This window comes from Hemitrygon akajei, chromosome 11, assembly GCF_048418815.1.
Source record: "Hemitrygon akajei chromosome 11, sHemAka1.3, whole genome shotgun sequence".
NCBI classification, from domain to species: Eukaryota; Metazoa; Chordata; class Chondrichthyes; order Myliobatiformes; family Dasyatidae; genus Hemitrygon; species Hemitrygon akajei.
Window position 1 is genome coordinate 49,100,896 of NC_133134.1, and position 15,503 is coordinate 49,116,398.

Here is a 15,503-nt window from a genome sequence, read left to right on the forward strand (position 1 = left end):
ACCTGCATGTCTCCAGGGTCAGGGGTCACGGGTTCAAAATAAGAAGTTAGCCTTCAGGAACAATCTGGGAACACATTTATTTACCTTTCCCACCGTGTTTGTGACCGCGTGAGCTCCCTCTGGAAGTTCCACTTTCCTCGCACTTTCTAAAGATACGTGAGCTAGTAGGTTAATTGGTCACATGGGTGTTAATAGGTTCCCTGGGCCCACGTGTTGTCTCTGTAAATAAATAAAATAACATTTAAACAAGACAGCAAATCTTTCGACTTCTCTACACAAGGGGACCATGGAGTATATGCCAGAGTTTGATAGAGTTTTGGATTGGTAGAAGATTGGTCAGAATCTTATTGAATAGTGGAGCAAGCACAAGAGGCCAAACTGCCACTTCTGAGTCTGAGTCTTAGTTAAAACTCCCAATTAAAGCTATCCACTTGCCTCATCTTCATGTGATCTGCTACTTCATAAACTCTACTCATAGCCAGTTATGCCCAAATCCTACTTACCATTTAATCACTTTCCACTTCCTAATTTAATTCATAAAGTCTCGGCTTTTTAGAAAAAATATTGTTAAGAAGGCAAAGACCACTAGCAACCTACCACCGATCCTTAATTGCCTTTGAGAAGACGGTGCTAAGCCAATTTCTTGAACCATTGTCTTGCTTTTGATGAAGCTTCTCCATTAATTCTCTTGCAGGATATTTTGGCCTTTCATCATGTTCTCTCACATAAATTATGTTGTCACTTTCACCATTTTTTCTTTCTGTCTTGTAGATTTTATAAGCTGCTACATTTAGTTCAGTCTTAATTTTCTAGTAGCTATATCTAAGGAATCACTGCTACTCCATATTTGTACTTGCAAATTATTTACATTGTTTAGAAGAACAACAGTATAAAAAAGTTGGAACTGGAATATGCCATTTAGCACACTGAGCCAACCCCACCATTCAATATAATTATGGCTGGCCTACAACATAAACATGTATTAAATGGTGGGTCCTGATGAAGGGTCTCGGCCCAAAATGCCAACAATTTATTCCTCTCCATAAATACTGTGTGTTTGTATTTGTTACCATGGCTGATCTATCCCAGCAGTCAACTCCTCTTCTGCGCCAGTTCCCCAAGAGCCCTTAACTCTTTCACTTTCAAAGAATTATCTTCCTCTTTACACATCCATAATGATCTAACCTCTGCAAACCCCCAGGGTAGAGGATTCCAGAAATTCCCTACCTTATGTGAGTCCCTATGCATCTCAGCTTTAAAATGCCACCCTTGATTTTATAGCTCTGTCCCTCTTGTTTGAGATTCTCCTGCTGGTGGTGGTATCTCAATATCCACTCTGCCAAAGCCACTAATATTTTCAGTAAAATGATCTATCAGTCTTCTAAACTTCAAAGAATATAGGTCTAATTCTGTTAGCCTTTTGTGATAAAACAGCCCTCCCATCCCAGGGATTAACCCAGTCCTAATCTGCCATTATCTAAAAGTTCCCAAAATATAGACTAGAGTGACGTTGATATAGATGGAACTAAAAAGGCAAGTAAGAAAGGCAACGTCACAATAGTCATGCAGGATTTCAAGATGTAGATAGATTGGAAAATTTAGGTTGGTGCTGGATCCGAAGAGAAGGAATTTGTAGAATGTGAATGAGATGGCTTTTTCGAGGAGCTTGTTTTGAGTCCACTGGTGGCAAGGCATTTCTGGATTGGATGTTGTGTGATGAAGCAAATTTGATTATGAACCTTAAGGTAAAGAAACTCTGAGGAGGCAGTAAGTCTCATATGACAAAATTCACCCTGCATTTTAAGAGAGGGAAGCTACAGACAGGTAGATCAGTATTATAGTGGAAAAGAGTAAACAGTGGATGTTGAGGGCCAAGATGAAGGGCCTCAGTCTGAAATGTTGACTGTTTACTTTTTTCAGTAGATGCTGCTTGACCTTCAGAGTTCCTCCAGCATTGTAAGTTGGAATAGCTTGATGGGTCAAATGTCCTAATTCTACTCTTGAGTCTTATGGCCTTATGATATGTTAGTAAAATGATTATTTTCATTGCTGCCCCAACACAACAAAATTCATGTAACTAAAGCCTCTTCTGCCATTGGCTGGGCTCAGGATATCTGTCCACTGGTCCAGTGAGTGTGTGTTTAGCATGGTGCTTGGTGAGTTAATAGACAGTTAAGGGCTTTAGAGCATAGCATGTAGCTACGTAGATTGACTAGTGATATTTGGAGGGGGGTGGTGGTTGATGACCAGAAAAGGAAGGAGGGGACACAGGTGAGAGAAGAGGCATTGGGCTGGAGAGGGTGGGAACTGAGAATGGAGAGAGGAGAAGACAGAAGAGGGAAGGGGAGACATTTAGGAGTGTAGGTAGAGACATCAACAGGGAAAGAAAGGAATTTTGGGATGATCATGCATGAGGGAAGGAGAGGACATTATGGAGGGGAGGTGGAGAAGGAGGAAAAGAGGGAGTTTGAAATTATTGAAAGAAGATGGTGTATCCATGAACAATTGTAAAGATAGGGGAGAGAGGGGAACTAGTAATGTCAGAGATTAAGGAGCTGTGGGGAGGCCGGGAGAGAGGAGAGCATCATTTGGGTGTTAATCCAATGGGAAGGGGAAAGTGAGAAGACTTCATTGGGGGAGCCATTTTTATCAGGATGCCATGCATATTGGTGGAAGCATCTACTTCCTCGGGACCAAACCTGATTCAAGTAGAACTCCAACTTATCAGGGCCTGATGGTGTCAGGGCCAGAGAACTAGGAAATGTGTCTGCTGATTTCCACTATGCTTCATCATCCTTGTGTAATTCTAGGCAATTTGTAAATAGCAGAGATAATAATCCAGAGATTGCAGTCATATAATTTAGTTATCTATCATTTATCTCCTGAATCTTAGGACTCTGAGCAGGAGCTCTTGCCTAGTCTTTCTTTTGCTACCTGTGCCAATATAGTGTCTCCAAAGTGGTTTAATATCGCTGAGCCAGAAGGTGATATCTAATGCAAATATATCTCTGCTCCTGCATAAACACCCAGTATGCATTCCAGACATGCATTTGCTCTCTCTTAACTTAATACATACTATTTATATGTAAAATTTGAATTATTTAAACAAAATTTAAAGTAACTAACACATTTACTACAACAACATTAAGCTACTGTATATTTTGATAATTTCAAGTTTAGTCAAATCATTCTGTGTTAGAGGCAAATAACAGAATCTCTTTCCCTGTCAGCAGTAAGTATAAAGTCTGACCAAACTTCTGTCTTCATATTCTAATAATGAAAAATCTGTAGAGCACCCTGTGTGGTTTTGTCCATGGGATACAAGTGGCAGCAGGGATCTAAGTTTTTTGTAAATGACTGTTTTCAGATGGAGCAGAAGTTTTCAGTGGACATCCTAAAAATTCAGTAGAAGGACTCTATTCTGTTATAGATTATATAGAGTGACTGAGCAAACCTAGGTTGGAGTTAGACGCACAATTTGAAAATTTAGGAAGTTGGCATCTTAATAAGAATTGAGAAGATATACTGTATGTATATAGAACATCCATGTTAAAACTGATGCTCTGCCCTTTTTACACAGCTTATTGCCCTCTTCACTTTACTACGGGACTCCAGTGTTTGCTATTGCTGACTGCTTCATCTGGATGCGCTGCCATTTTACTATTGATGCAATGTATTCCCATTACTTTAACTTGAACCTAGCATAGGATTGGAACAGTTCACTGTAATTTTTGATGCTTCACTGTCTGTTTTGTGCGTACGTAACATTCTATTTGAGGCATTGACTGTGAGACAGATCAGCTCTCCCACCTCCAAGACAGAACGTTGTGGGCTGAAGTCTCACACCAGAGGCTTGAGAATGATAAGGTTCTGCTTATATCCCAGTGCAGTAATGAAGGAGTACTGCTTTCAGAAAAACACAGCTTCTCAGTAAAGATAATAAACTGTGGTTACAATAAATTGTTAATGTAAATCCTGACTGTATTCTCTAATACTCCATTTGAGCATGAGCGGGGATGTTACATGTAATCTTCCACTCATTTTTAAAATGATGGCCTGTTGGCGAATACTGTTATAATTGCTTGACAAGCTGGAACTGGCTACTGTGTTTCCCCAAAGTACAACATTACAGGAATGTCAAAAATACCTTTTTGGCTTTAAAATGCTTTTGCATGTCCTGAGAGACAGTATGCCCCTACTTAAATATGACACTTTTTTTATATATGGGATACAGTGGTGATCACAATGCTGACTAGAGGATCATTTAAGATCCGTGTTTTCATTATGCTAAAATTAAATAAAGAATTCAGACATGGCAGTTTCAAGCATAATACTGTTCCTTTATTGGAGTGTCAAAAAGCAAAAAGAAACATTTTCCAAAATATGAGGAGCAAATAACATAAACATTGGAGCATCACAGCACCTTTGATTCAACATGATTGAAATCTGATGGTATGTAGAATATATCTTGGTTGCTGATGATTGTTTTCGCTGAGTTTTGAGATGCAAGAGGATGCATATAGATGCAGAACTAGTGGTATCTGCAGGAGAGACCATTTGCCACCTGTTTAAAAAATTTGTATGTGGCTTTGTGTGCCTCAGGTGTGAATCCACATTTATATTCACGGGCGAATTCAACGATGAAGGTCTGACCCAGAAGCTGGGGGGAGGAAAAAACACTATTATATAAAAATTGAAACAAATCTGGAAAACTGATCTCCCAAATTAGTATTAAAAATTGTTGTATTTTTAACACAATGTGAAATGGTGATTAGAGGTATCATTTGATATTAGCTAGTGCTCTTCAATAATCTAATCCAGTGTGTGAATTATTATGTGGATGTCCTGCATACGTGTTTCAATATTCAATCTGTGTAGCCCACTTTGCAACAGAGATGTAATGAAAGTATCTTCTCTAAAGGAAATCAGATGTACTTCCTTTTCCATGGTTACAATTAGCTACGTTGCTGCCTTTTGTTCTAATCCTAGAATCAGGTTGCATTTACAACATCATTATTGTGAAAAAGCATATTAAAAAGATCAATTCTTACCTTGAAGTTTTGAGTGTCCACTCCGATTTTCTGATGCTTCTCACTGAGATTGCCCAGGACGTCGTCCATTTTATTTATGCTTTGGACTGCATTATCCAGAGCCTGCAGCACTTTATCTGCATGTGCTTGAACACCATCGTCACCAGCAGAAAATTTCCCATTGAACTTTGTAAACAGCCTGGTTGTCCAGGGATAGACTTGGAACACCCTGGAAGGAAAAAGCAAAGATATGGCTTTGACAGTGTTGAATACTAGTTTCCCCACTGTATAACACATTTAGGCATGCATTGAAAATAAAATATATGAACTAAACAGAACAAAAGTAAATATTTTGTCATACCTTGCAAGAGCTTGTGCAGTAACCGCCTTCTTATTCAAACTTTCCCAAGTACTCTGAATGTACTGGGCCTCTGTTTCTGTTAATTTCCCCATTTTGGTTGTTCAGCTCTCAGTGTCACTTCTTACGCAAGAAAAGTCTGTGTTGATCTGGAATTTTGGCTTCATATTTATAGGCTGTAATGCGGCACATCTCAGACTAAAACCTGACTGTGATAGGTTAACTGCTTGGTGCGCTGGACACCATTTATCATTGGGCATCAGTCTTATGTGTTTAAGAGTTAAGATTAGCACCTGCCACGTACTTGGTTATTTGTGATTTAATCATATTTCCATGCATCTGCTTTCAAACTGTATAACTCTCTCCCTGTTAATTGAAATTCAACTTATATTTCCTTTTTGTTATGGAGTCACAAGAGGCTGCAAATGTTGTACTCTGGAGAGAAAAGGAAACCTACTGCTGGAGGGACACGAAGGGTTAAGCAGCATTTATGGAAACAGAGAACCTGCAGCGGGAATTTTTTACCTGTTTGCTGTTACATATTTCCATTAAGTAACACTTTTAATTTTCAAATGGAGAAATTTAGACAATTCTAATGTTGAAGCAACACTTCACCTCTTGATCATGGCCATATTTTGAATAATGTTCTAACCTAAGTATAGGGATCCATATTCCAGAAAGCTTAACAACACATAATGTTATTGCTTAAAAGGGAGATTGATTTTGCAATCACTAATCAAAATACTGCAATGTTTTGACTCAAACCTAATTTAGATCTTTCATTTCTGAAGTTGTGCGAATAATTCATGATTCTTTGACTACATTATATATCGGTTTCCATCATCATTATTGTTAACTTGCAAATGCTGTCTTTTAACATGGTTAAAGTTGAGTGAAATATTTCTGATTGTAAGTTCTCAGCATACTGTATATGTTATTAAGCTGACATGGGCAACAAATGCCATCTAAGAAGAAGAAGCATTGTAAAGGGAGGATGAGGCAACTGTGACTGTCAAGGGAAGTCCAAAACAGCATAAAAGTAAAAGCAGAGGCATAAATATAACAAAATTAGCAAGAAGCCAGAGCACTGGGAACTTTTAAAAACCAACAGAAGGCAGCAAACAAACAAGAAGGAGAGAAAAGATGAAATATGAAGGTAAGTTAGCTAGGTGCAGCTTTGTAGCATACTGGTTAGCACAACGCTTTACAGTACAGGTGTCCAGGGTTCAATTCCCACTACTGCCTATAAGGGGTTTGTACATTCTCCCTGTGACCACATGGATTTCCTCCAGCTGCTCTGGTTTCCTCCCACAGTCAGTTAGTCTTTGTGAATTGTCTTGTGATTCAGCTAGGATTAAATCAAGGTGGCACAGCTCATAGGGCCAAAAAGGCCTATTCCATGCTGTTTCTCATAAGTAAGTAAGTAAATAAGTAAATACAATAATATAAAAGAGGATGCTAAAAGATTTTTCATATATATGAAGAGTAAAAGAGAGGCAAGAGCAGGCATCAGACTACTGGAAAATGACACTAGAGAGGTAGTGAAGGTGGGCAAAGAAATATCCTAATTTGCTATGTATTTTACATCCATCTTCATTGTGGAAGACACCAGCAGCATGCCAGAAATTCAAGTGTCTGGGGCACAAAGTGAGTGTAGTTGCTATTACTAAGGAGAAGGTGCTTGGGAAACTGAAAGGTCAGAAGGTTGGTAAGTCACCTGGACCTGATGGACTATACCACAGGGTTCTGAAAGAGGTGGCTGAAGGGATTGTGGAGCCATTCATTAGTAATGATCTTTCAAGAATCACTAGACTCTGGATTGGTTCCAGAAGACTGCAAAATCTACTCTTTAAGAAGGGAAGAACAAGGGCCAAAAAATTATTGGCTAGTTAGCTTGACTTCAGTGATTGGCAAGATATTTGAGTACATTATTAATAATGAGGTTCTGGGGTAATTTGAGACAAATCATCATTGTTTCCTAAAGGGGAAATATTGCCTGACAGATCTGTTGGAATTCTTAGCAAAAACAACAGGCAGATTTACAAAGGAGGGGCAAGGAATGATATTTTCTTGGATTTTCAAAAGATCTTTGACAAGGTGCTGCAGACAAGAGAGCAATCATTCCATGGTCAAACTCACTTAGGTCAGACTTCTCCCCATTCTGATGTTTTGTCTGAACAAGAACTGAACCTCTTGACCATGTCCACATGCTTTTATGCAGTGAATTGCTGCCACATGATTGGCTGATTAGATATTTACATTAAAGAGCAAGTGTATAGATGTACTTAATAAAGTGGCTACCAAATGCACATTTGTGTAGCTTGAGAAGGAATATACGTGAGGTATTTTCCATGAATATTTAACTGTTGTATTGGTTAATGTGGACTGTTATATTTTAATCAATCTAGAGCACCACATACAAAATGCTGGAGAAACTCTACAGGTCAAGCATCATAAACATTCAACAGAATAAACATTCAACCTTTTGGGCTAAGACCCTTATCAGGATTGGAAAGGAAGGGGGAAGAAACCAAAATAAGAAGGTGTGTGGATGGTAAGGAGTATAAACTGGCAAGTGATAGGTGAAACCAGGTGAGGGGGTTGAAGTAAGAAGATGGATGGTGATTGGACGATGTAAATGGCTGAAGAAGAAAGAGTCTGATAGGAGAGGTTAGTTGACCATGGGAAAAAGGGAAGGAAGGACTCCAGAGGGGGGTGCTGGGAAGATGAGTAGAAAAGCTGTGATAAGAAAGCAGTCAGACTGAGGAATGGAAAAAGAGAGAAGGACTTCCCCAATCTGGATCCCCTCTTATCCCTTCTCTTCTCCTCATTAGATTATGTGCATTAACCGGTCTTCTTGTCATACATTGCTTTTCCATAATACAATTATCATATTAATCTTACACATGTGAGAAGGAACTAAATTCAGATGAGTCTTTGAACTTCATATGAGAATATATGTTAGATCGAAATTAAACAGATGCAAAAATGGCATGTCCGGAGGCCAGAGCACCCGCAGGAAACTCATGCAGTCACAGGGAGGACAAACTCCTTACTGGCAATGGCAGGAATTGAAACTGTGTCACCTGTACTGTAAAGTGTTGTGTTAACCACAATGCTACAGTGTCGCCTCATCGTACGATGAAATATTGTTCAACTTAGGCTTGTAAAGTCTGGAAATTTGAACTTTGATAAAGAACTTGACTAAGGGATCTTAACGATTTTCTCTTGTGGGAAACAATAGAACAAGAGATTATTGTTTAAAGATAAGGAGTTGCCCATTTCAAATAATGATGAGGTGATTTTTTGTTTGAAGTCTTTGGATCACTCTTATTTGAAGCATTGTGGAAGTAGAGTTTTCATCATTTTTAAGCAGCTGTTTGTTAAACAAGGAGGTGAAAATTTACTATGGCAGGTCTGGATTTGGCATCAAAAACCTTGTCAAACTTCTATATCACAAATATATCTATATCTATATCACTTCTATATCTGTATCCAATCACAAACAAGAGAAAATCTACTGATGCTGGAAATCCAAGCAACTCACACAAAATGCTGGGGGAACTAGGCAGACCAGGTAGCATTTGTGGAAAAGAGTAAACAATTGATATTTTGGGCCAAGACCCTTCCTCCGCTGATGTAGGAAGAATCTTGGTCCAAAACATTGACTGTGGCCAGCATAGGAAGGGTCTCAGCCTGAAACATCAACTGTTTACTCTTTTCCATAGATGAGTTCCTCCAGCATTTTGTGTGAGTTTCTATAGATGTGTGGTGGAAAGTGTACCGACTGGCTGCATTATAGCTTGATATGGGAACACCTATACCTTTGAGTGGAAAATTTTACGAAAGGTAGTGGATTCAGCCTAATACATCACAAATAAAACCCTCCCAACCATTGAGCACATCTACATGGAACCTTGCCATAGAAAAGTTGCATCCCGCATCAAAGACCCTCACTACCCAGGCCAAACTCTTTTCTCTCTGCAGCTATCAGGTCTCAGGACTCACACCACCATGTTTGAGAACAGTTACTACCCCTCAACCATCAAGCTCTTGAACAAAAGGGGATAACTGCACACATTCTATTTCTGTTGTTCCCACAACCAATGATCTTCGCTTTAAGGACTCTATCTTATTATTTCAGGCTCTCATTATCTATTGCTATTTATTTATATTTGCATTTGCACAGTTTGCTGATCCTGTTTATAGTTTGTTGAGTATGCCCACAGGAGTAAAAGAATCTCAAGGTTGTATGTGGTGACATGTAAGTACTCTGATAGCAAATTTTACGTTGAACTTTGAAATGTGCAATGTAAGTTGTAATTTCATGAGTTATTAAATGATGGTACAGTCTCAAAAGAATGAGAGGTATACTCAGCCAATAAACGTACATATTTGTAAGTTCTTGATAAGAGAAAATAGCTCCTTTTTACAAAAATAATTTGGTGACAATTTTATAGTTTCATAGTGACTGGTTCAGACAATTCTCAAGAGAGAGTTGCAATGATATTAGCCTCATGTAGAATAATTAACCTCCCAGTTTTCTAATTTTGTATTAACTCCCTAAATGAGGGAATCAGTAGCAATTTGCCATCTGCTACTCATTCTTATTTATACTTGAGCAATGGCTTTTGCAGTCTCAATCTTGAACTATTGCAGACCAGTTGGTGAATGTACTTTTTATAGCATTTTCACACAGATTCCAGCACTCAGTGTGTGCTGGCGGTCAAACCTCAAACTATGACCTCTGTCTGTGGAGTATTTGCTGCACCAAGCTTCAATTCACCCCTCAGTATGTGATCGATCACCTTGGAATTTGCCTTATTGTAGGTTTATGTTACGGATGGCAGAGAAACAAATGTGTAGCCTATTTTGAGTTGATGATTTTTAGAAGTTTGTCTAAGTTGGCATCCTTGGGAAAAGCCTGTAGATCATAGAGCCTTGGGATGAGGGTGAACTGTGACAATGAGCACTGCCTCTCAGACTTGTTTGACAAGAACACATTCCAGAAGGGGATGGATGGCTCCACTGCACAGGAATGCTAGAGGCTTCAGAGAATGGAGCACTCAGCCAATACGGATACAGCCGTACATTGGTGAGACCTGTTGAAAATTGGGGGACCACTTTGTCGAGCACCACCACTCCATCCACCATTAATGTGTCATCTCGATGGCCAAACATTTTAATTCTGATTCGCATTCCCGTTCCAACATATCAGTCCATGGCCTCCTCTTGTATCAAGATGAGGCTACCCTCAGGGTGAAGGACAACACCTTATATTCCATCAGGGTAGCCTCCAACCTGATGACATGAATATTGATTTCTCCTTCCAGCAAACAAGTTTCTCCCTTCCTCTGTTCCCCCATTCTGAACTTTACTTCTTCTCACCTGCCCTTTACTTCCCCCTGGGTCCCCTCTTCCTTCCCTTCCTACTGTCCACTCTCCTCTCCTATCAGATACCTTTTTCTTCAGCCTTGACCTTTCCCACCCATATGGTTTCACCTGTCACTTTCTAGCTGGTCTCCCACCCCACCTTTTTATTCTGGCATCTTCCCCCTTCCTTCTCAATCTTGAAGAAATGGTGTTGGCCTGCTCTATCGACTATCTATTCATTTCCATGTGTTGGCCTGTGGCCAAGTGGCTAAGGTGTTGGTCTAGTGATCTGAAGGTCACTAGTTCAAGCCTCAGCTGAGGCGGTGTGTTGTGTCCTTGAGCAAGGCACTTAACCATACACTGGTCTGCGACGACACCGGTACCAAGCTGTATTGGTCTAGTGCCCTTCCCTTGACCAACATCGGTGGCGTGGAGAGGGGAGACTTGCAGCATGGGCAACTGCTGGTCTTCCATACAACCTTGCCCAGACCTCAGTCAACATCGAAATCGATGGACAGCTGAAGAAGAAGAAGACTCATTTCCATAAATGCTGCCTGACCTGCTGAGTTCCTCCAGCACTTTTGTGTGTGTTGTTATGGGTATAGCTTTTCTTACCATCTTACAAGAGGTGATATCTCAGGATCCATCATTAGGGACCTCAACCATTAAGGGCCTTCTTCTCAAAGCTGCCATCAGTAAGGAGGTACAGGAGCATGAAAACACACACCTCAAGGTTCAAGAACAACTTCTTCCCTAGTGCCAACCTAAAAACCTTAACATTACTTTGGACAATATTTGTTTACTTCTCTCTCAATATTGCACCAGTATTGTTATGTTTATTTAGTTTTTTTGTTCATGTTATTATGTTTGTCCTCATCATGTATGTACTGAGCCACTGCTGTAAAAAGCTACTTTTCCCTACATTTATATCAGCAATAAACTTGAACTGATGGTCTCATCTTCACCACAGCAGTGCGAAGGGCAGAAACTGGTGATACCAAAACTCTGACTGCGCAAGAAAGACTAGACAGGCGATTCCCCAACTATTCCACACAAAGTGCTAATGTTTGTTTGAAAGTTTTTGTTGATGAGGTATTCTGTCAAATGACTTTAATATTTTGCAGGGAAAGATCCACCATATCCTATTCCCAAAATTGACCTCAGTGATATTTGGTGCAGGCTGCTGTCTTTTAATCCTGTCTTGTAATGCTTAACCAAATGGTGTTGATGCTGTGCTGCCCCAGTGATGGAAATTGGCTCTGAAAGTGTAATATTGTTTACGTCACAACATCTGGATAAAGAGGTTTAGCCCTCGTGTTTGAATTGTCCCAGTTCTGTTTGTACCACAAAACTCCCAATTCCATGTCTTAGAAATGAAGCCAACGGTCAAATGGTTTTCCAAGATTCTAAGATGGGTTTTGAACAAGGTCATAAGAAAATATTATTTCCAATTCCAGGGAATACCATCAAAATGTCAATTTTCCCAGTCATCCCCTGCTGCCAGAGATGATTGCTGGTGAAGAAATGAAAAGTTGAGTGTTGGTGATAGATCATTTGGACACACTGCCTGTGAGTGTGGTGTAAACCAGACAAATGGTACACCAGCCTGGGTTCAATCCTTCCCATGGTGCTCTCTGCTTCAATTTTGTACATAGTCCATAAGACAATAAGGCATAGGAGCAGAATTAGGCCATTTGGCCTAGTGAGTCTGCTCAGCCATTCCATCATGGCCGGTTTATTGTCCCACTCAATTCCATTCTCCTGCCTTCTTCCCTTAACCTTTAACACTCTTACTAACTGAGAAACACTCAAGCTCTGCTTTAAATACATCCAATGACCTGGCCTCCACAGCCGTGTGTGGCAATGAATTCTACAGATTCACTACCCTCTGGCTAAAGAAATTCGTCCTCAGCTCTGTTCAAAAGAGGTGTATCTGTATCCTGATGTTGTATCATCTAGTCCTAGTCTCTTTGATGGTTCTTTGACTTTGAACGTTTCCATGAGGAGCTCCAGTTTCCTCCTACATCTCAAAGTGTGCAAGTAGGTCAACTGATTACATTAAATTGCCCCTAATGTATATGAGCTGCAGAAGTATCAGGGGAGTTGCTGATGTGTTTGAGAGAATAGGATGGGTGTGCTCCGAGAGCTAGCTAAACTTGATGGGGGTTATACACAGAGAAAAAAAATCCCACTTGCAGTGCCCTAAGTCACTTTAATTGTACCACTATCTTAGTTTAACAAATATTTGAAAGAGCTCTTGGTTGTGTTGCTCTGCAGGGCTTGATTAGGTTTACCTCATTTAAATATTTTCAAATTGAATCCCATTACTCAGAATCATTTATGATACGTTTAGTTAAATGAATAATAATCTAAGGCTTGAAAATTACTTCATTATTTGTTAGATTGTCCTTTCCGTTTGTTGTTATCTAAAAAATGTAGTATTTCATTCTCTACTTTTTAACCTTTTTAAAAAGTATTAATATGTAAGCACATCAGATTCTCTTCACATTGAAGAATATTTTTAGTTTACTCAATCATGGAAAAGTTAAAAAGACAAATCATAACTCTCCCGATGTTGGTGGAAGCAGTTTAGCAAATATAAATGGAAAATTCATCAACAACAAAATAGAAAAGTGGGTTAAGGGATTTTAAAAAATACCCAAAGGATTTGTGAGTATAATGATTTATTAGCTGACAGTTAGAGAATACATGCAGAAGAGTATTTAAGTGACGGTCTTCCCGTTTTCTGTCATCGTTAGTTGATCATGCCTTTAACGGTACTTGGAGACCATTTCATGTGTAACTAGCTCAAGGAATTTGTCGACTGCACGGTGGATTTCAGGGGTGAATTCAGGCAAGTAAATGGCCAAGGTGACTGCGATACAATCAGCAAACAGCTGTAAAAATGAAAAATAAATAACATAAGGGGGTGTCAACCTGTGATTTTACACATTTAATGGTCTCTATTATATAATGTACAGGGAAAAAATCCCAACTAAGCTGAAGATTATTACAATTGCAGTCAGCTGAAATTTCATTGAAGTTCCAAGTTGCTGACCTAATCACAATTTCAATGTTTATGAAATGACAGTGAGGAAGATTCTGTAAAAGAGTTACGTACATGGAAGTTATTGGGATCCACCAGAAGATCTTTGCCATGTTTGTCGGCAAGGCTGTCCAGCAGTTGTCTCAGGTTGTCCACGTTTAGGGCTGCGTCTCCCACAACGCTCATTACCTTGCTACCATGCATTTTGACAGCTGTGTCAGAGGCATCGAAGGCAGTGAAATTCTGGAAGTATGTCTTAGTTTGTGGATGGAGCATAAACAACCTTTAGAAACATGAGAACAGAACTAAAAGGCTTTCGTTTTCAAGGCATATTCTCCAAGTCAAAATTATTTACAGACACAACCATTATTTTCAGACCAGCCGTCACATTATTTTGGAAAAATGTGAATACAAAGCAGAGAATATCATTGCATACTTATTAGTTGACTAACTTTTCCAAGGAAATGAAAAGAAATTGTTAACAGTCACAAATAATTGTTCAAAGTATAGTAAATACATGACAAATCTAAGAAAATTACCTGGCTAATGCATCAGCACCCAAAAGTTCAGCCTTTGCCTTTATATCTTTGCCCAGGCGTTTTATTATCTTTTTATTGGCATCCGAGAGTACCATTTTTGCAGTTTTAACTCTTTCAGACTTCTCAGTACTTAAGATGTCTCTGGCTTGATATGTCCTGTATTTATTGCAATTTAGAATTGCCCCCTCTCCCCACCCACTTTTCCAATTGGCTTTAGGTCCTAACTCAGTCGATTGCGTCAATATAATGATAAGATGCAATGCTTATGTGACAGCCAATCATCTGTTTCATATACAACTGTTTGCAAAGATATTCTGTTCCAGGAAAGCTAAAACTGACCTAGGCTGATTTGATTTGGAACACTTTCACAAAGGTTTAGATCATCACATAAATACTTAGCAGTTAACTGCAAATCATTGATAAGAACTAAATATTTGTGTTAAAGCATTTCTTTATAGCACTGTGTCGAATCTACAATAGTGATGGATAAAATACTTAATTGCAATAAGAGTTTATTTAGACTCCTACTGTCTTGTGTGTGTTGGCGCGTGGCCTAGCGGGCAAGGCATCAGACTAGTAACCTGAAGGTCACTGGTTCGAGCCTCAGCTGAGGCAGCGTGTTTGTGTCCTTGAGCAAGGCACTTAACAACACATCGCTCTGCGACGTCACCGGTGCCAAGCTGCATGGGTCCTAGTGCCCTTCTCTTGGACAACATCGGTGGCGTGGAGAGGGGAAGGTCCCCAGCTTGGGCAACTGCCGGTCTCCCATACAACCCTGCCCAGGCCTGCGCCCTGGAAACTCCAGGCGCAGATCCATGGTCTCTCGAGACCGACGGATGCCACCATCACTGTCTTGTGTGCTACATTTAAATCACAGAGTAAGAAGTGCATTAGTCCAGAACTTCTATTGCATATCACTTCTTGGAAAGTTCAGTGCTTTGGCTTAAATGTTTTGGAACTTTAAACAAAATCCCCATCACCTCTTCCATAAGCTGAAAAACACAGCACAAACAGCATGCTAGGTACATATGCATCAAATTAAGTTAAAGCGGTTTGAAACCAAGCCCTACTGAGCTTCTGATTAACAAACACCATGGGTCTGCAAAGGTGGGGAGATTTTAACAGCTTTCTTGTACACAGAATGCATAATTCCTGCA

General features: G+C 39.7%; 2 protein-coding genes across 2 annotated transcripts; both read right to left on the bottom strand.

Annotated features, from left to right (window-relative positions):
• Nucleotides 1-4,319: 4,319 nt before the first annotated feature.
• On the bottom strand, nucleotides 4,320-5,548 carry LOC140735102 (hemoglobin subunit beta-like). Its single transcript, XM_073059898.1, has 3 exons — nucleotides 5,392-5,548; nucleotides 5,052-5,259; nucleotides 4,320-4,660 (listed from the first exon to the last, which is right to left on the bottom strand). Exons 1-3 carry the CDS (start codon nucleotides 5,481-5,483, stop codon nucleotides 4,532-4,534), a joined length of 429 nt encoding a protein of 142 aa, XP_072915999.1. The 5' UTR covers nucleotides 5,484-5,548; the 3' UTR covers nucleotides 4,320-4,531.
• Nucleotides 5,549-13,428: 7,880 nt separating this feature from the next.
• LOC140735584 (hemoglobin subunit alpha-like) lies at nucleotides 13,429-14,502 on the bottom strand. Its single transcript, XM_073060805.1, has 3 exons — nucleotides 14,347-14,502; nucleotides 13,883-14,090; nucleotides 13,429-13,658 (listed from the first exon to the last, which is right to left on the bottom strand). Exons 1-3 carry the CDS (start codon nucleotides 14,439-14,441, stop codon nucleotides 13,533-13,535), a joined length of 429 nt encoding a protein of 142 aa, XP_072916906.1. The 5' UTR covers nucleotides 14,442-14,502; the 3' UTR covers nucleotides 13,429-13,532.
• Nucleotides 14,503-15,503: the final 1,001 nt, after the last annotated feature.